The 21,968-nt window shown below is 42.0% G+C and overlaps 1 protein-coding gene across 1 annotated transcript in view; it reads right to left on the bottom strand.

The window, feature by feature from the left end:
• Positions 1-5,198: 5,198 nt before the first annotated feature.
• LOC143653426 (guanylate cyclase 2G-like) overlaps positions 5,199-21,968 on the bottom strand; it is a 36,961-nt gene continuing 20,191 nt past the window's right edge. The window contains exons 13-21 of the mRNA XM_077124463.1: positions 19,850-20,018; positions 18,628-18,783; positions 14,229-14,406; positions 12,746-12,886; positions 11,638-11,830; positions 8,842-9,016; positions 7,939-8,037; positions 6,568-6,659; positions 5,199-5,303 (exon numbers count right to left, since the gene is read on the bottom strand). Coding sequence (XP_076980578.1) covers positions 5,199-5,303; positions 6,568-6,659; positions 7,939-8,037; positions 8,842-9,016; positions 11,638-11,830; positions 12,746-12,886; positions 14,229-14,406; positions 18,628-18,783; positions 19,850-20,018 — 1,308 coding nt within the window. The remainder of the gene's footprint in view (positions 5,304-6,567; positions 6,660-7,938; positions 8,038-8,841; positions 9,017-11,637; positions 11,831-12,745; positions 12,887-14,228; positions 14,407-18,627; positions 18,784-19,849; positions 20,019-21,968) is intronic.

Consider the following 21,968-nt stretch of genomic DNA (forward strand, 5'->3'; position numbering starts at 1 on the left):
TCGTAGATAACTGTGGCTGGGGATGGGGTGGGGGTGGGGGGGAGCCTCCTGCACTCCATAATCAAGTCGGGGCTGCAGTGGAATCCTTTGAAAATTATCCTAATTTTAAAAGACTTGCACATCTAATCAGGTAAAGCTGAGCATTTGGGGGAGGATGTGGGGCAGAAACAGAAGCCGATGCCGAATACAAAATGCAGAGGAACTTTGCCAGTGAGGGGCTTTGTCATTGAGGCTGGGTGAGGACCAGACTCAGGTTCCAGGGCCTTCCAGAGAGGATGTGGACATGAGAGAGGAAGTCAGAACTTTTGCTTTAACGCGAGTAACGTAAGGGAAAATGATTCTTGAGAGTCCCTGGTGCTAACCTAATTTGTTTTTAGTATAGTTACCTAAATATGTATAAGTATTATATAGGTATTAAGTCCTTACTTTTATAGCTTAAGATACTTCCAAAAAAGCAAGAAAAAAGTACATAGAAATAAGACTACAAAATGAATAAAATTCCCATTGACATTAACATCATAGTAATGTGATTTTGCCAAAATGAAACTGCTGCTTCCGACAGGACTCTGGAGTCTGCGTCCCGCGTGGGCTCTCCCCTCTGCTTGGCCCCCATCCTCTCGTGTGCCGTCTGACACGCAAGGTTCTCACTACCTTTTCTATTTGCTCTGCTGCCATAGCTTCATTTCTACAGAATGATCTGAGCTCATTTAGCCTTTACCTAAACACTCAAGCCCATCCCTGTTTTTTGTTTTTTGTTTTTTTTGTCTCATTAACTCAGAAATTAAGCTCCTTCTCAAATCTCCAGAGACATAGCACATGTTTGTTTGGTAACAGACTAGACTAAAATGACTAATCTCAGTCTCAAAGCTGGTGCTTTAACCAGTTTGGTATCTCTTCTTTCTATAAACTCGGATTTTTTTTTTGTAGTCAGGAACAACAGAAGCAATATTTCATTGGTTCTAGTCAAAAAGTCTTAAATAGATTAAGCATAGACATAATCATCCTTGGCTGTCAGAGAAAAACAATGTTGTGTTAGTTTTTGGCTTATTTTATCACTCTTATGATCTTGTATCTCTACCTGGTGCTATGAAATAAATAAAATATCTTAAAATAAATAACCTATGACTACAATTTACAGTGTACATATATCAAATTGACAGCCAATTCCTCCACCTTCCCAGGAGTTTTTACAGCTAGAGTTTCTTAGGCTCACATGTATACCAGAGGCTTTCAATCATTCTATCCTACATTTACATTTCAAAACTTCCACTTTTGGGTTTCCAATGTCAGGAAGTAAAGCCATTTCTCATGATTAACATTTTTGGGATAAAGGTCACTTTGGTCTTCCCTATCCATCAAACCCTAATGTCTCTTTCCAGCAACTGGATGTGCTTTGACAACGTTAACTAATGGTCCCGTGGTGTGTGATTGTCCTTCCTGCCTCTTAACTTCTCTATTGGGGAATGACAATAAAGCATCCTCCAAACAGTCCCTCTTGTGAATTCCCAACAGTGCTAACACAAAACAGACATTCAGAGAAGGAAGAAAGAGTGCATTCTCCCTTCAATATTTTTGGAAGATGTAGCAATAATACTGGATACACATTTTAGGAAATTGCTCTCATCAGAATTCCTTGTTAATATCCCTAAAAGACTCAACATATGTGTGTGCACATTTATGTAGTGTGAATATCTGCGCACGTACATCTGTGCATACATGCATTTATGTGTATATGTGTCTGATGTCAAATGCTACTATAGTACACAATGAAAAAGGTAGAGTTAAGAAAAAGTATTTTATGAACACAACTTCTGTAAGCGTGTAGGCTAGGGCTGGAAGGGAACAAAACCACACACATACATCCAATGTATATACAAAGGCAGTAAACAATGGGCAGTTGCTTATGCCACTTCCTTCACTACATCCGTGTATCATTTTTCTAATGCTCTTTTTATTGATTTATTTATTTTCAGCATATAGTTGTATATTCATCATCATGATCATTTCCCAGAACATCTGCATCAATTCAGAAAAAGAAATAGAAAGAAAACAGAGAAAAATTCATACATACCATACCCCCACCTCTCCACCCCCCGCCACTGACCACCAGCATTTCAATCTACTAAATTTATTTTAACATTTGTTCCCCCTACTATTAAGCCATCTTCAATCCCCATGTTTTACTCATCTGTCCATAAGGTAGACAACAGAAGCATCAGACACAAGGCCCTCATAATCACACAGTCACATTGCAAAAGCTATATCATTATACAATCATCTTCAAGAAACATGGCTACTGGAACATACCTCCACATTTTCAGGCACATCCCTCCAGATTCTCTGTTACACCTTAACTAAAAAGTCGATATCTATTTAATGTGTAAGCATAACCTCTAGGAGAACCTCGACTCTGGAATCTCTCAGCCATTGACACTTCATTTTGTCTCATTTCTCTCTTTTCCCTTTCAGTTGAGAAGGTTTTCTCAATCTCTTGGTTCTGAGTCCCAGCTCATTCTAGGATTTCTGTCCCACATTGCCAGGAAGGTCCACACCCCTGAGTGTCATGTCCCACGTAGAGAGGGGGAGGGCAGTGAGTTTGCTTGTCATGTTGGCTGAGAAGAGAGGCCACATCTGAGTAACAAAAGAGGTTCTCTTGGGGATGACTCTTAGGCCTAATTTTAAGTAGGCTTAGTCTATCCTTTGCGGGGTTAAGTTTCATATGAACAAATCCCAAGACTGGGGGCTCAGCCTATTGCTTTGGTTGTCCCCACAGCTTGTGAGAATATCAAGAATTCTCTACTTGGGGAAGTTGAATTTTCCCCCTTTCTCACCATTCCCCCAAGGGGACTTTGTAATGCTCTTTTTTTTTAATGCGTTTTATTGATCTTATATATAATCCTATATATAATCCCCCCAAAGTATAGAATCAAAGGCTCACAGTATCATCACATAGTTGTGCAATCATCACCACAATCAATTTGAAAACATTTTCATTACATCAAAAAGGAAAATAAAAAATAGATATAATAAAGAAAACCCAAAACATCCTACTCCCGAAATCACTCCTATTGTTGACCCTGAGTATTGGTGTGCTATATTTATTACCGTTGATGAAATATTAATATATTACCGTTAACTATAGTCTGTAGTTTGCAATACGTACATTGTTTTCCATATACCACTCTATTATGAACTCCTTATAAAGGTGTTGTTCATTTAGTGCTCTTTAAATGTAACACTAGAATGCTTAGTTACTTCTTCTGCATTATTTTGCATATCTCTCTTAGTCCTTCATATATTGCATATATATCATTTCTTATGCCTCCTCCTTCACAACTAAACTATGCGTAGAAGATCAAGGAATGTTTCATATTCTTTCAAGTCCCTGATACCTGGCACAGAGTAAGTGTTTAATAAATGCTCCTTGAAAAATGAAATGTTCAAATGAGTGGATGGACACATAGGTAGGCGAGTGGGCGGATGGATAGGTGGGTAGATGGGGGGGTAGATGCGTGGATAAATGGGTGGATGGATACATGGATAGTCCCCTAAAAGGACTCATAGCAAAAGCTGCCTTGTTCCCTTTCATGGTTGGGCAAAGTAGGGTTCCAGAAGCCCTGATTGCAAACAAGGGAAGAAGTTACGAAGCATGAGGACATAAATTTGGGCTCCTTGGGTCTACATTCTGGGATAACAAAGGATAGCTCCCCTGTCCCCTTCACATAAATGCCTTCTGCCTTTCCCCTTCTAAGCATCGATCGAAAGGCTCCAGTCTCCAATGCTGAGGGCCTGTGAGGAGAAGCGGAGCCCACCCCAAAGCAAATGGAACCATATTAGAGAAAAAGGGAGTCTGTTGAAGCCATAGAGCTCAGCTAGCCCGAAGAAAAGTATTGCTGATGGAAAGGCCTAGGAGGTCAATGGAAAAGCACTGCTCTTGGCCTTGATTTAGTGAGCTTCTTCTTCCAAAAAGCAAGAATTCTACCAAACCCATTGTAAAGGCTCTCAATAACCAAAAAGTAGTTACCAGCATATTTATTTTCCTATCTAGAGCTCAAAAATATCTCTGCAAAGAGGTAGCTCTGAGGTCCAGCAAGAAAGGAAACATTCCCAGCCTTGCTGGTTTTCACTCCCTCAGTCATGGGAAATGCAACAGGAAAAGGTCTCAAACATGAAATATCATTTATATTGCTGTCATAATTAAGAGCTACGGCAGGGAAGATGTTTGGATGTGATGATGTGCAAAAAAATGAAGAAAGAAGTGCTGTAAATACATTAGTGGCTCTGTAGACCTATTATAAATATCAATGCATAAAATGATATAGAATCCTATTCTTGTTTAAAGAGGAAAATATGCATAGCAGAAATGAATGTTCACTTTTATCTCTGAGAAATTTAAAAAAAAAAGAACTCTTCATAAATGAATCGAAATTTTCACTTAATATTCACACCCTGACTGCATCCCTTGCTTGGTGAATTGAAAAAAAAATTAAGCAAAAAAATGGAAACAGGATATCATCCCTTAGGAAGCTGAAATGTTTACATGAATTCAGAGTTCAGGACCAGGCATTTCCAGCAACTGCCGTGGGCCTGTCCGCTTGTAACGACCTTGGCCTTTTTGGATTGAGGTGAAAACTCACACCTCAGAGATTTAGCCCCTGAACCCATTCATAGATGCTGACTTATATGGGCGCCCATCTCCTTGCAGACTGATTAGCCGATAAGGAAAAGTAGGTTTAGGGAGCGGCTGCTCCCTAAAACCCAGCAGATACAATCAGGAGCAAAGGCTGGAACAGGGCCTGTGGCTCCAAGCTTCATTCTCCAACCTTCCTCTCCTGGAATGAAACAGGGTTCAGTGCAAGTTCACATGCTAACAGGCTGGAGATGTCTGGCAGCTGGAGCAGGCTCACTGGCAGATGAAACCGCAGTCACTCAGACCGGAAGCAACAGCCCACCCCTGGCCCCAGGAAATGCATCCACCCTTTTCACCATAACCAGACCCACACTTGATCTGGGTTCCGAGGCTGAGGGCAAACCCCAAGGTGGGAAGAGGAGGTCAGCTAGCTGGCTCCCCCTAGTGGGAGATCGACCCACTACCCCCATAGCCAAACCCCTTAAGTGGGAGCTTTCCAGGATCCAAAGAAAGGTCCCTCACGGAGGTTCACGTGACCCCAAGCACCACTTTCGGGAAGATGCTCACCTCAGAAGATCTCTGGGACTTGAGCTTCTTCCTCAGTAAATTCAGGCAGTGGAAAAGGGAGGCCTTCCTTGCCTTTCAACCAGAAAGTTGTTTGTTCTCCTTTGCCCTGTGGGAGGTAGTGAGGGGCCCTGGAGGTCACAGAGGAGGGGACACCGCCTCCGAGCAGACACCTCTGGTCTGCCTCAGTGGGGGAAAGGCTTCAGTGTTGCTGACATTTGGTGATTTTCTCAGGGATTGCTGAAAAGCCTAAATGAAGCATCAGCAATGGTCTGAGAGGTGAGGGCCGGTTATGATTAAAGTCTGTGGCAAAGAAAACTTAAAAAAAAAAAAATCTACTGAGCTCTTACTATGAGTCAGGAACCATACAAGCACCTCATGTGTGTTCACATTTAATCCTCACATCTGCCCTTCCAGGGCAGCGTTATCCCCACCCTCATTGCACAGGTGGCAAAACCAAGCTCCAAAAGCATACAGCCAGTGAGCAGTGGGGCAGGCTTCAAAGTCAGATCTACACTGTAGCTTTGCTAGAAAAATCCTCCTCTGGATTGAAGTCTGCTGTTCCAGTACAGTATGCCAGGGCGAGGCTCAGCAGACTGAAGTTGAAGCCATCCCTACTCTCTCTCTTATCTTCCCTGCACCCCCACCCACCCACCCAAACACCTAGAGTCATAGTAGCCACCCACCACTCCCACTGTAGAGGAAAAGGCTGAAGGAAGGAATTCACCCTAACGCATTTGCTTGAGTATCTCTCCTACAGACTTGCCCTCAAGAGGCACAGCCCTTCCCCCAGGGAAACAACAGTGTTTATCAGAAAGATGAGAAGGTATCATGATACGTTTCAGTGACAGCCTGCAGGCCAGGGCAGGGGAGAAGGCAAGGGAAGAGAGATTTAAATGCACAGAGATGAGGTCCGAGCATCTCCAAGTCTAAACCAATGGACTTTTTTTCACCCTCTGCCTGGACACTTTAGACCTAGGTAAAGGGACATGGAAGGAAAGGTGAGCACTGTAATTCCTGGGCTTTGTGTGGGGAGCTGAACTGGGGGTGGGGGATGGGGAGGTGATGGGGGTGGAGCACTTGTGGCAGAGAGAAAAGAGGCATCCCAGGATAGGTTGGTCTAGGTGGTGGCTAAGGTATTTTCTGTCATATGTTTCAGGATTTTATGACACTGATTCCTCATTTGGCCATTTGAGGATGCTGCATAGTCCCTTTTGAAAGAAGAAGACCTGGCAGTGGTGAGAGCTACCAGATATGGACCTTAGAAGTCTCTATGCCCTGCTGCACAGAGATTCATTCATCCCACCCAGGTCCTCAGCATCACCATCAGAGTCCCAAATGGGGCAGGTGGGATGCAGTTGGCTTGGCCTTACCTTGACTAGAATGGTGCCTCGCTTTTGCAAATGGTACTTTCCCAATGCTAGCAGGGTGCTTGTGGTGCTCTGAGAGACGTGAATCCGGAGAGCTGCCATAAATCAGTCATCACCAAGTTATGACCTTGGTCATGGCTTTCATACGGGTGTCGGGAGGGTGGGGGCTGCTTTGGAGAGGGAACATTTCCCAGCTCACATTCCCAGATTGCCAGGATCTCCCATTAAGCAACCCACAGACAACCTCCTTGAAATCTGACACACCTGGGCTAGGACCCCCAACCACCCAGGCATTGCTCAGACATTGTTGGGTGCTACTGAAGTTTACCATATCAGTACAGAAACAGGAGACAGAACTGATTCGGTTTGCAAGCTGTTACTTCCCACTGTTCCTTGAGATTTTAGGAAACAGAAAGGCTACTTGGAATGGTAACAAGACTGGGACATATTACTGGAAGATGTTGTTTAGGACCAGAACTGCAGTTGAAATTAGGTTTGGGGCCTACATAAGGAGTTCTGCAGTCAAAATCTACCCTTAAGACCTTTACTTACAAGCTAAGAGAGAGGTTTATATCTGTGTTTGAAATGCGGTTGATTAACTTAAACACAGTAATCAAAAGAGGGAAATTTTTTGTTTTGTGTTTGTATAACGAGAGAAATATATAAATTCAAAAGAAAGTTAATCCAAACGTTTTGAAGCTTAAATACTGAGTAATTATTTTTTCCACATCTCAGCTGATAAATGGCCTATTTGTGCCCAGCAGTAGTCAATGCGATAAAATTACTGTAAAGCAAAAGAATGTAATGTTCCCTAGAGTTTCTGGCTATAGATTTCTCCTGCACCATGAAGAATATACTTTACATTAGGGATCAACAAATTACAGCCTGTGGACCAAATCCAGCCAACTACCTGTTATTGTAAATAAAGTTTTATTGAAACATGGCCGTGCCTGTTCATCTACACATTATCTGTGGCTGCTTTCATGCTACAATTTCAGAGTTGAGTAGTTCCAACAGAGAACACATGCCCCGTAGAGCCTAGACTGTTTACTGCCTGCTTTTTTTTTCAAAAAAGTTTGCTAACTCCTGCTCTACATAAAATAAAACAATTTTATTCCATGTGTGTCTGGCTGTTTAGAATGGAAAGTCTCGGAAGGAGAAGGATGTGGGTGTTTCCAAGGCTGGTAGATATACGTGCAAAACCCTATCTACAAAGCTTGTGATCAGTGTTGCCTGAGGTGGATAATTTTGTCCTTCAGATGGAAAAGAAGTAGACGAAATGCAAATAGGTCTTCTGAAAATACTCTCTAGATAAACGTAGAGGACTGGGGGGAGAGCACTATTGTATTTACAAAGTGCTTATGTGATACTCACGTAAACTGCTGCTTTCCATCCTGGATGCCATGTTCACAGTGTCTCCAAACAGACAGTATCTGGGCATGGTGATTCCCACCACACCGGCCACCACGGGACCTATAGAGTAAAGGACCAGATTGCATAGCCAGTGTGCATTTCTCCAGGGCCAGACCCCCCCATGCCCAACAAGTCAACAAACAAAATTCCACAAATCTTTGTTAGGTGCACTCCTAGGACAAAGCTTGTCAATCGGCCTTACGATAGAAGGACCTGGTAGGGACCAACATATTCCGTTAATGATATGTCATTTGTGCATTAGAGATGTAAACGAAGTCAACCGATGCACAAAGGTGGGAGTAATTAATTGTGATTGAGGGTCAGGTAAATGCTCCATCTAAGAGGTTTTATCTTAGTTGGATCTCATAGGGTAGGTAAGGGCACAACCAGCTATATGATTTGTGGGGGCCAGTGTAGAATGAAAATGCAAGGCCTCTTTTTAAAAAATTATTAAGAATTTCAAGACAAAGATTTTTAATTTTAGTGTCAGAGCCTTAAAACAAGCATGGGGTCCTTCGGCGCACACCCATGAAGCCTTCCCTCAGTAGGAGTTTAACAAGAACAGAACACATCGAACGGCATTAGAAGCAGAGGAGAAACAGAGGCATGGAGGGCAAAGTAGCCTGGTTTTGGGTCCCCTCCTTATTTTGATTCACCACCTTGGAGTCTTTGAGTGTCCTTGTTGGTGCCAAGCAATCTGGCCACCTGGAAATGCACATGCAAAGACAATTCAACCTTCTGTTTCCACTGAAGATCTCATCATTCAATTTCGGAGTTCTTAAAAGCCTCAGAACTAGGACTCAAACCCAGAACTACCCGCCACCATATTTGAACCATAGGCCCTCTGCATTTAGAGCTGTATACCTGTGTGGAGGCCGATTCGGAGCCTGAGCTTCTCCTCAGGCATGTGTCCAATCTGGAAGTGGACGGTGGCACTGAGGAAGTGCAAGGACATTGTGGCTATCTGGTCCACATGTTGGGTTCCGTTGCGGATGGGAAGCCCGCTAGCCACCATGTATGCATCTCCAATGGTTTCAACCTTAAAATAAAGCAGCAAAGTGACCTCGTGTTCTCTGGGTGATGGGGCTAGGAGTTGGAGACTAGCCCCTTCCATTCATTTGCTGAAGGATCACATTTCCTTCCCCCCACCCCATACAAGTTCCAGTTATCCTCAAGTTTCTACTCTTCTCGTGGTTCTTCCACAAAGCCCCATCTCTCTGACCCCGCCACTCCCACAGTCACTCCTCCTTCCTCTGGGATCTGATATTGGTGGTGGCCATATCTCCCCAACTCAAATTCAGGACCATTGAGACAGGCAGCAGTGTAATGGTGGAGGGAATCTTTTTTTTTTTTCTAACTAATTAAAAAAAAATTAACAACAAACAAAACAATAAGATATCATTCCATTCTACATATATAATCAGTAATTCTTAATATCATCACATAGTTGCATATTCATCATTTCTTAGAACATTTGCATCGATTTAGAAAAAGAAATAAAAAGACAACAGAAAAAGAAATAAAACGATAATAGAGAAAAAAAAGTTATACATACCATACCCCTTACCCCTCGCTTTCATTTACCACTAGCATTTCAAACTAAATTTATTTTAACATTTGTTCCCCCTATTATTTATTTTTATTCCATATGTTCTACTCTTTTGTTGATATGGTAGAAAAAAGGAGCATTAGACACAAGGTTTTCACATTTACAAACTTACATTGTGAAAGCTATATCATTGTTCAATCATCATCAAGAAACATGGCTACTGGAACACAGCTCTACATTTTCAGGCAGTTCCCTCCAGCCTCTCCACTACATCTTGAACAACAAGCTGATATCTACGTAATGCGTAAGAATAACCTCCAGGATAACCTCTCGACTCTGTTTGGAATCTCTCAGCCATTGACACTTGGTCTCATTTCACTCTTCCCCCTTTTGGTCGAAAAGGTTCTCTCAATCCCTTGATGTTAATTCTCAGCTCATTCTAGGGTTTTTCTCAGTCCCTTGATGCTGAGTCTCAGCTCATTCCAGGATCTCTGTCCCACATTGCCAGGAAGGTCCACACCCCTGGGAGTCATGTCCCACGCAGAGAGGGGGAGGGTGGTGAGACTGCTCGTCGTGTTGGCTGGAGGGAGAGGCCACATCTGAGCAACAAAAGAGGCTCTCTTGGGGGTGACTCTTAGGCCTAAATTTTGGTGGAGTGAATCTTGAAGGACCAAGTGGCTCAAGCAGAATCCATCTCACCCAACCTGAAATGTCCTCACTCTACATCAGGGCTCCTGTATATATTTATACATATTTATATGTATACATGTATCTTCCTGGCTTCTCTTCTTCTCCCCCAGCCTTCCTAATGAAATCAGTTTTCAGAGCCTTCATTCACAACAGGAAAATAAATAATTTTTTTTATATTTAGAAATTATCTAGAAACTTCAAGTCACGATTCTTTCCAGATCCTCTGCATTTTAGCAAAATTCAAAGTTGATGTGGTAAAAGTGAAATTTCAGGCATTAGCCAGGCAGTAAAAATACCTCCATCTCCTGGTGACCCTCAAGTTATGCAAAGTCAGCCAGTACACAAGTCCAACCTGCTTCTGGGTTACCTTTCCCCTCCATGAGAACATCCTTTAGGAATACAAACTGTTTAATATTAGCTTATGCAAAACTAAATGAGAAGGTAAGAGTGGGAGGAAAAATCCCAGAGAACGCCACCCTAAACAGGGCAAGTTTGGGTTTGGCTTGGTGTGCATGATCTGCTGAGATTGCCTACACCAAATTTCTTCCCCCCTTGAAGAAAGCAGAATATTTGTGGGAAACCCTAGGGGATACCCACTGAGGACATGTCAGTGAGGGACATGACCTCATTGTCCCCCATATCTTCCTGGCCTCAGATGCAAAGCCCTGGGATCACCGATTAAGCAGGTATGCTTGTCGCACACAACATGCACAACCACAAGCACCCATTACCATCCCCAGTAATGGCCTGGCCCTAGCTGAAAAAATTAGAAAACACATAAGATGGTCATCATCACCATAGGCTGCTTTTTCCACTGGGTAAAAGAGCATTTTTTAAATGAAGTCAAATTAATAGTTTTTGCTGTACCCCTCCCTAATTTTGTTCACTCTAGGTGGCCATGCTCACACCTCCCCAGAGCAACATAGGCAGGTGACTGTTGTCTCAGCTTTAGCCACAAGTCTCATAGTCTAACACTGTGGGCCTACCTTCACTCTGAGCTACTAAGAAACAGAACAGAAATGAGACCCACACCAGATCCAGAAAGCAACCTTGAAAGGAGAGTAAAGATGAGCCTCTCTGAATGTGAAGGAAAGCCATTCCGGGACAGGGAGAGGAGAAGGAAGAAATTAGCCAGTAGAAGGTCAATGCTTCTTTTAGAAATACATTTAGTGTTAAGTAAAATAATGGAAGGAAACAGAGGGAACAACAGATCATTCTTGACAAGCCCGTACATCTGTGACTAATCACGCCCTTTACCAGGAAAATAAACAGGAATAAAATATTGAGTTTCTGCCACGTACTGGGATAGACTGCCAGCCTGGTCCCTAGCCTTCCTTGTGGCTGACCTCTGGGGCCACTGGCATCTGCCCTCATGCCCCGGAGTCCCAGTTACCTCACCACCCAGGAACCAGGCACCTCACCTTATACACATCGTAAACCAAAATGATATTATCGAACAAACTGTATAGGTCGTTGAGGAGCTTTACAACTTGCAAAGGGGAGCTGAGAGAACACAATTGTGTAAATCCAACGATGTCAGAGAAAAAGATTGTCACGGACTCAAAATGTTCTGGTTCCACGGACCTTCCAGCTAGAAGCTGTTCTCCAATGAAGCTGAAAACAGAGAAAAGGATCATTTTTTTTAACAGCATCTTATTTATCTTGTCTCCCACTGACCCCTGTAGAGTCACCCTCACGGATCCTTTTGTGGCAATGGATTGAGTGAATGAGGTTTTAGGTCAACAAAATGCAATCATCAAAAGGGATTCTGTTGGCATTCTTTTTTCCAACTGTACATTCTCTAAGGAAGTTTGTTCGTTGGTGGGTAAGAAGTAGTGTGGGGGTTTACACATAAATGCATTTACAAAAAGGATTTTTTCCCCTGAGGGCATCTCATTTTCCAATCCTGTTTTAGAGTTTAATTAAAAAGATTTATATAGAGTTTGCAGTTGTGGAAGCAAAAGGCAATCATTCACTGACCCACAAATCGGTATTTTTACTTCAATTACCCAGCCCCACATGAAAATATTCACAGCCCCCTCCCTGTGTCTTTTGTTGACACACAAGAAGGATATAGGAGTTTTCACTGGAAATTCTTCTGTCAAGAATTTAGATAAGAGAATACACAGGTGAAAAACAGAATCAAACTGATCTTTTAAATCGGATGTCATGGATGCATATTGCATCGTGCAAAGCTTTTGGATGTACAATTTGAAATACTGGCAGGCTCATTAACCAGACTCGTGAAGCTAGAGCGCCATCTACAGGCCACTCTCCTTTTGCCGCATCCACCCTCTTCCACCGCGGCGTCTTTGCCTCTGGTGGATGCAGGGAGGGGCTTTCTCCTCTATCTCCCTTTACAGAGTGAACTAAATTACACACAAAATGCTGGACGCCTTTTAGAAGAGTCTGACAGCCTCTTAGGAAAAGAACAGAGTCAATAAAATAGTCTCTCCATGTGGGACCTCTTAGGAGGTGCTGCTGTTACTCCTGGCTTCCTTTGTCAAGACCCACAATGCTTTGGAATACCTGGGCAGCATTGTAGACAGCAGCTTCTCCACTTTGCTTTTCTCTGCCCTCAGCTGTTCCGTCCGCTCCTCCACCACCTCCTCCAGGTGATTGGCATACACCTCCAGCTTGCTCACCATACTGTCGAGTATGCGCACGTGGCTTTGAAAGAACCCAGGTGTTAATATGGTTTTCCCGGAACTTTTGGGCCACAGCGGTAACACCTCCAGCTAAGCACAGCCTCCAGCTAAGCATTCCAAGAACACATGCCTCACCCTTAAGGTTTCCTACTTAAGGGTTGTCAGTGGATGGCAGTGAAATGATGAGGGCAACGAGGTCATGAAGACAGAGCTTGTCGTTTACAGGCTCTGTGATCTTGGCCAGCTTCTTTCATTTCTCTGAGCCTTCTTCGGAAAAACATGAATAATACATACTTTCTAGGGCTTATCTGAGAATTCAGGGAAAAATAACGTGAATAAAGTTTCCTCATGCCATGTCATGAGGAAAATGCTCAGCAGGCACTCAAAAAAAATGGCAGACATCCCTGGCTCTCCCACTGCTACCCAGTGTGCTCCATACCGCCATCATAGATGATTGAAAATGCAGACTTCAGGTTGAGACAGCCTTTTCAGATTGTCACATTTAAGAGGCATTTTTAGATCCTATAGACTCTTACTCTTAAAAAGATCTTCAGAGAAGTCATTTAAACTCATCTTTCTGATGAGGAGACTTAGGTCCAGAGAAAACTGACTTGGCTTCACATTAGGGACCTTATTTTCTGAGTAAAAAGTCATGACATAGTTACTAACCTGAGACATACCATTTGAAACTTTTAAGATTCTGGAAACTACAGAAGGCAGGGCTGGTGTGTACAAAATGCACAACTGAGTGAACGGCAGATTTAGGAGATGTTGACTGTCAGCCCAGGGCTCTTTCTGCCAACTCAGACTTCCTCTAACACAACTATACCTCCATATGTTCAATGCAGCAAAAGGATGCAATTATCCTGATGTGAAGAAAGTCGATCGGGAGAAAAATGTTGAGTTGTATGAATACGCTGAGCCAATCGTGTACTCTAAGGTTAGTGAATCATTTTTATCTCATAGTCCAATTCCAATGGATTAGTAATGACCCTTGGAATGTTGGTTTGAAAAAGATCCTAAGGTCACGTCAAAACTCCATGGGGGAAAAAAAAAAAACTCCATGGGAACAAATGCCTTGATTGGTGACATCTGCAATGGGCAAGAGGTCAACAGAAGTACGAATGCCTGATACATTTTTGTAATATATAGGTATGAAATAAAGGGAGCACTTATCACTCCACTTTAATCAGCACTAATAGGGTGCTTTGCATATGGTAGGCTCTGAGTGAGTATATGATGAATGAATTAACACATGCATGAACAAATGGAGTAAGCCATACAGAATTTTTCACCACCATGTAGTTTTAAAATTCTAATGGTTAAACAACTAGGAGAAAGTGTCTGTTGCACATCTAACTCACCCTTTGGGACTGATTTCTCGTAAAACTTTCCTGATGGAAGAGAAAGTCGGCCTTTTCTCAGGAGATTCATCCCAACATGTCCTCACCATGACCACGAACTTTTCATTGCCCTTCTCCTCTGACAGGGAAGGTCTCAGTGGAACTGGTGCCATGGGGTCTTTGATTCGGTTGATGATTTCTGAAATTCATTTTGGGTTGAGATAGTCAAATGTATGAGGTTTATGCAATTTAGTACACTTTTTTTTAATTTAGTACATTTTTTAAAGTAGCTGTTCTTCTAAAGTTTATGGATTGGCTTTTTAACAAATAGCAGCAGAGGCAAATTTCAGAAGAATCTAGATATTTTAAGTGACATTTGAAAATCCTCCCAACAAATGAAGAATCCTAATGTAGAACAAGTAAGCATTCCCTAGTTAAACTCCTTTTAGAGCAAAACATTTTTTTTTTAATAAATCAACTTTTTTTGTAGTGGAGCACTCGCCTATACAATCTTAGGCATTTAGTGTTGGAAATTTCCAAAGCATGCTTTATGCAATTTTGATTTCCATATAATATGTCACATTAAAGTTATTTGTGCAAATAAGTATTGCTTTGTTTTGTCCCTCTGTCCAACTTCGTAAATCTGTTTGAACTTCCTCATTGGCTTTCACAGTGGTTTTTAAATATTCCCCTTAATTAGGTTTTGTGAAGGAAATGATACTTTGAGAATAATGTACCAATATTTTGGTGTAAAATACTGCAGGTAGTATAACATGGATGAATCTCAAATGCATTATCAGTAAGTGAAAAGCTAGTCTGAGAAGGCTATGTACTATATGATCTGGTTTATCTGACATTCTAGAACAGGCAAAATTATAGAGTTAAAAATAGATCAGTGATTTCCTGAGGTTTGGGGAAGAGAGGGAATTCAATAGGTGAAACAAGGGAGATTTTTTTAGGTGATGAAACTATTCTGTGTGATACTTTAGCGTTAGATACATGAAATTATGTATTTTTTAAAACCCGTAGAGTTCACAGCACAAAGTGTCAACCTTAAGGAATTCAATTTTTTAAAAGATCAATTAGGATATCAGGGAACCAAAGGACGGAATGCAGGCTGTGACAAAATGTACCAATGTATGACATAACCTCACTAAAGGGGGTAGATGAAAAAAGGTGCTGACTGTAAAATGGCTAGAGATAATAGGTCTAAAGATAGAAGTAACTGTTCATAATTATTGTACTCAAATTGGGAAAATTCTCACAAGGGTACAGGTAAACCAGTCTGATTCTGATATATATATATATATATATATCACATATTCACATATATACACACACAGATTGGGATTGAACAAGTAAGTGGATGGATGGCAGACAGTATGAGCCAGCATTCTCATTTTCAGAGAGGGTAAGTTACAGGAAAGCAAGGCGGTAGGCTGAATGAGTTGGAGTTATCGGTATGAACTTAATCCAGTTCAATACAGACACAGTTGGAACCTTGATAGAGAATGAGCTCTTATTGGCTTGTGTGATCCCCCAATTCATCCTAGAGTAATCTGGGCAGAAGACTAAAAAGTATTTTCAATGACTCCCTGAGAGACTGGGGAAAAAGGTGGAAATATTCAATTTCTTCACCTGGGGAAGATCTGATATTCTCGCAAGCATTGGGGACTGCCAATTTCATGGGTCAGGCCCTCAATCTTGGGGCTTGCCCTAATGAAACTTATTCCTGCAAAGGGGGAGCTAAGACTACTTATGATTAAGCCTAAGAGCCACCTTCAGAGAACCTCTTTTATTGCTCAGGTGTGGCCTCTCTCTAAGCCAATTCCATAGGTGAATGAGGGGTGTAAATCTCCCTGGCAAGTTGGGACATGACCCCTGGAGATGAACTTGGCCCTGGTGGCATCATGGGATTGAGAAAGAATTCTTGACAAAAGGAGGAAGAGAAATAAACAAAATAAAATTTCAGTGGCCGAGAAATTTCGAATAGAGTTGAAAAATCATTCTGGAGTTTATTCTTATGCAGTATATGGATAGCCCCTAAGAGTCTCGGGGGTATTGGAGTAGCTGGAGGGAATATCTGACAGTGTTGAATTATAATCCAATAGCCTTGATTCTTGAAGATGATTAAATAATTATAGAGTTTTTAAGGTGTGACTAAACGACTGTGAAAACCTTGTCCCTTTATCCAGTGTATGAACAGATGAGTAAAAAAAAAAAAGAGAGATAAAACATAAGTAAATAATAAGGGGGAGAGAAGTGTTCTTTATTACTTTTATTTTTACTTTTCTTGTTTTTATTTTTTTATTTATTTTGGGAGTAACGAGAATGTAAAAAAATCAATTGTAATGATGAATACATAGCTATATGATGATATTGTGAACCACTGATTGCATAATTTGAAAGATTATGTGGGATGTGAATATGTAATATATCTCAATAAGATTGCCTTAAAAATATAGATAGATGGATAGATGATATAGATAAAGATATGTATATAGATACACATACATTTCCTTGCTTTGTCTGTTGAGAGGGCCTAGAAGCAATGGTACCCCAGTCACAATGAGCACACCCAACATCCAGATCTTGGTTTTTAACACCATTTTCTAATAAAAGAAACAAATGCTTCTTGGAGAAATGGCTGCTTCTAAAGCTGAGGCAGAGAACATACAAGATGAATCTGAAGCATCTTGTAGTACAAGAAAGTAAAGAAGGGCTTTAAAAAGCAAACACACAAAACTTCCCACAATGATTAGGTATGAAAAAGGGACACAGAAGCCAACTGAAAGAGCTTCCAATGGTCAAAGCTAGAACAACTTGAATAGCAAAATAAAGTAATATTGATTATAACCCAATGCATTAAATAAATATCCATGAACCCATATTGATATAAATAATTGGATAAATAAATGAGAGGAATAGGCAAACCTCCCATAGAGAAGAATTCTAAATAACTTATGTAGATACTCCACCCTCAGCGTGGTAGAGCATAACTCTATCCCTGTAGGCGTGGGCTTCACATAGTGACTTCCTTCCAAACAGAACAGCATGGAGGGGTTGGAGGGGAGTAATTTTACAGAGGAGAAACCTGAAAAACATTGCCTCTGCCACTGCAAGGTCAACATCAATAGTGTTAAATCATGTTGATAATAATTACCTTGACATGATTTAAATGGTCCTTTACTTCCAAACCCATCACCCCAGTCTAACCATGAGAAAAGCATCAGATAAAACCACATTGTGGGGGCCATCAGCCTTCAGTTTGCTCATATGTCAAAAAGGTTGGACTCAAAGTAGTAGGTCTTGTTCTCTACTTGCATACTGGAGTCATTTGGGAGGCTTTTAAAAAAAATGTGGATGCCCAGACCCCCATCTTCAGATGTTCTGGTTTGGTTGAAATGGGGTGGGACCCGGGCATCCTACAACAGGTCTGGCCAGTACTCCTCAAAAGTGCCAAAGTCATCAAAAACAAGGAAAGCCCTAGACAGGTTAAGGAGACATGATGACTAAATGTGACATGGTATCCTGGGACAGGAAAAAAGGACGTTAAGTAAGAACTAAGGAAATCTGAACAAACTATGGCCTTTGGTTCATAACAATAACAAACAGCTGACAAAGTGTATGTAAACTACGACTTTAATTTTGTAAATATATGTGCTTGTTTTTAAGTGCACATTTTTTAATGCCTAAAACATAAATCTAAAAGGATATGCATTTAAAAATACTGTGGGGTAGGCAATTGGTTTCCCAAATGAAGTAAAATTGGAGTCATGGGACAACCATAGTTTCAAAAGTAGTGGTACAAATTCCAGGGAACCACATTTCCATACTGCATTCCCACTAGTAATTTCCTATATTAACTCTAAGAACTGCCATGAAACAATCAATAAAACGACCTCAAACTTTAAGAGGAAATTCAAACCACCGGGCTGCACCTCAGAGGATACACCCTGATTTGGGATCTTCTGCCTCCAAAACTGTAAGAGAATAAATGCCTGTTGTTTTAAACCCCTCAGTCTGAAATTTGTTTACAGCAGCCCTGGGAAACTAAGACAGGAGGTAACAAGGGCTGGATAGTTTGGGATCTTCAGTGGTTTAATAGGCCATTATAAGGCAATGTAAGGAAGCCAGGGGAGGGTTTGGAGTAGAAAAGGGACATGATCTGACTTGTTTTCTAATAGGCTCACTCTGACTGCTATAATAGAATAAAATCTGCAATTTTAAGTCATTTGATATTTTTTGGTGGGGGGGGAATAACCAGAATGCAATTGTTTTTCTATTTTTCAAAGCAAAAAATAAGAATGGAATAAGTTGTAAATTAATTAATAAAAACTTAATGCAACAGTTAATAAAAACTAACTTTGTAAAGCTAGCCCAGATGACCAGAGCTTCTGAGGAGACTCTCTGGCTTTACCTGTAGGCCCCTCATTGAGGTGGTCAAAGGGCCCATGCTCCTGGGGGTGGATCAGCTGCCTCATCAGAATAGCAAAGCTGTACACGTCCCCTTTTGGGGTGCCCGACCGGGGTGCCTCTGACAGCCGCAACAGCTCCGGGGCCGTCCAGTAGAGCTCTGCAAAGCAACAGGACATTTGCATGGAGTGAGATCCGCCATGCAAAACTGGAAACACCACCCCCTCTTTCTCAGGGGGAAAAAATGGGAGAAATTAAAGCATCCAGGCCCCCGAGGAGTCAGCCCTGTTAGTGTCTGACTTAGAGAGCGAATAGGGCCCAGGTGTGCAAATGGACAGAGAAAATCATCAGGAAAAACACACAGGAACATGTTGACAGTGCTTAATATCTGAGAGTGAAGTTACAAGTGGTTTTCCTTTTATTTTTCCCTTTCTGCTACCTACTTTTTTTTTTCCAATGAACTTGTGTTGGGTTTATGATCATTGAATGAGAACATATTGGTGGGTGAGGGACTAGGAGTAGCTACTTGCAGGTCCTTGACATTTTTCCATTTGTATTTTTCTGGAAGACACCATCCTATCCCATGTTACAGACACCTCCTGACACCCCCTCAGAAAAGTCGCTGGCAATGTGCTGTTCTAGCAAAGAGGTGGTCAGGGCTGAGAACAATGGGCTTGTAGCAGAGCCGGGGATCTGCATCAGGGGAACTGAGACTCAAGAGGCCTCAACTGACTTTGGGCAATAAGGAAGAGCCATCAGCCTTCGGTTTGCTCATATGTCAAAAAGGTTGGACTCAAGGCATTAGGTCTTGGTCTCTACCTGCAAACTGGAATCATTTGGGAGCCTTTAAAAAAAAATACAGATGCCCAGACCCCCATCTTGAGATGTTCTGGTTTGGTTGAAATGGGGTGGGACCCAGGCACCTATATATGTTTTTAGCTTTCCAAATGATCCTGGGGCATGACAAAGACTTGCTTCAAGTGACCCTTCCAAGTCGGTATGGAACCCAGTCTTGTAATCCACACATCACACTATGTTCTAGTTCACCCACTGAGGCTATTCTCTCTGGTTCTTAGGTGAGCCAAGCAGGCACATAGTGTCAGCTCCAGAGGAAGGCCTGCCTGCAGGGACTTGTACAAGTGCACATTCAGGAAGCAAAGGTAAAATAAAGAGCCTCTTTTACCCTCTGCCAATAGCGAGTGGGTGCAAGATCTTTCAGTGGTTACCTGAGTAGTCCGTTGTCTTCTCATTATACGTTCTATGGGTCTGTCCATACTTGAGTTCCCACAGCCCAAATCCTGACAGCTTCACCTGCATCCGACCATCCACCAAGCAGGTGGAAGGCTTCAGGTTTCCATGGGACCCCAGCGGGCTCCTGTGGAGGTACTGCATGCCCTGGAAGAGGAAAAATGAGTAAATGAAACAGAGTGGGTGCCATAGGCATGGCTGGAAGAAACAGGAGAGAAAGAGAGACAGACCCAGAGAAGGGCTCTTGCCTGTGTTCAAGAGCCACTAACACAGCCCCTCTTCCATGTTGACACAATGGGGTAAACATGGGCAGGGACGCCAAAAAAAATGGACTCTCAATGTGGAGCCAAGAAGTTATTGGCACTTAAAATAAACATATCCCAGTGGTCAGCCCCTGAGTTCAAATCCCAGCTCCACCACTTAGTAGAGGGCAAGCTACTTTACCCCTGTACTCCTCATTTTTCTTACCCAAATGGAGGTGACAATGATACCCTTCTCATCAGGTGGGGACAGAGATTGAACGCGATAATGTATACAAAGCTCTAGACACGGTGCCTGGCAAATAGTAAAAGCCCAGTGCAAACTGCCATGAAAAAGTTGTATAAATTTAATAAGCACATAAATATGTTAACTAATGCCAGTAATAAATAAACAATTCTATGTAATTAAGAATATTCTTTTATTACTTATATACTGTTTACTATATGCTATTACCTGCAATTAAGGGTCCTGTTTGAGGACTTCACAGGGGAAAGTAACAAAATGAGGAACACTGAAAAATTCAGATGTCATCCACTGTGTTCATAAGGGGTTCTATATTATTATTAACTATTAAATATATTATACAAGTAGACATGCTCATGCCTGAACTTTACCACTAAACCCCTATTTACCAAGTAGTCCCTGCTACCTTACCTCCTTGGGCCTCTGTGAGATGAGACTGCTCCTCGGAGGACAGGCACGTTACCCAGGAGCATGGCAGAAATGCAGAGTACCAGGCCCGTGCCAGACAGCCTGAATCAGACTCTATAACAAGATCCCCATAGGCTTTGTGTGCCTATTAGGTCTGAGAAAGCCTGGCCTAGACCAATTGCTTCCAACTTGGCTGCACATTAGAATCACAGGGAGAGCTTAAAAAAGAAATACCAATTTTTTTTTATTAATAAAGAAAAGTACAAGGTACAAATTACACCCACTACAAGCCAAGCACATGTGCTAAGGTCTACAAACAAGAGAGTGAACAGAATGGAGGGAAGGGTGGTTAATCTCAGAAGGCTCCTTGGAGGAGGTAAACCCTGAGGGCCCTGATGTCTATGGCTCAGCAAGGAGGGCAGTGGAGCACTTTCCATGGTCAGGGAGGGGCTCAAAGAAAGGCCTGGAGTTGAGGAAGGAAAGGATTATCCAGGGAAGTCAGGTAGGAGAAGAGATTAATTTGACAAATGAGAACTATCATATTTGGAAACAAGATTGGAAAGAAGGATGTTTGTATGTCTCTGAAATTTCCAAAGGCAGACCAGGAAGTGGTGAAATGAAGGTTAAGAAGACGCTTTTCAGAAGTGAACCGTGATTGTGCAGAGAGCTCCGGGGCCCAGCTGTTTTCCTGGGTGTTTTTCTTCCTTCCTCAATGGCTTTGGTGAAAAGACACTTAACCACTATTTATCTAACACCAGCTTCTTGGACTTAAAGTGCTGACATTGAGACTTTGTCTAAATTGAATCTGAATCTTTTCTTCTCAAAATATTGTGGGAGTCGGTAGAGAACTGAGAGCCTCAGGGTTTCACAGGGTACCGAGCTGTCAGCGATCCCTCTTACCTGGGTTTCCATCACGCCTGCTTCTACCCAAGAGGTTTCTGAGCAAGACTGAAAATGTCAATGCCTCTCTCAAGGGTCTTCTAGATCCCATTTTTGTTTTAAAGTTTCAAGTGCTAACTTGGGATTCAGACTATTGGTTCTAAATCCAACTCCAGCACCAACCAGCCATGTGCCCTGGGGGCAGATTACCTAACAGCTTTGGATGTAATACCTCCGAACAGTTCCGGATTGGTATACCATCCACTATCAACAGGGTCACCAGGCAGATTACAGGCACTTAAGTAT

This window comes from Tamandua tetradactyla, chromosome 13, assembly GCF_023851605.1.
Source record: "Tamandua tetradactyla isolate mTamTet1 chromosome 13, mTamTet1.pri, whole genome shotgun sequence".
In the NCBI taxonomy this organism is placed as follows: Eukaryota; Metazoa; Chordata; class Mammalia; order Pilosa; family Myrmecophagidae; genus Tamandua; species Tamandua tetradactyla.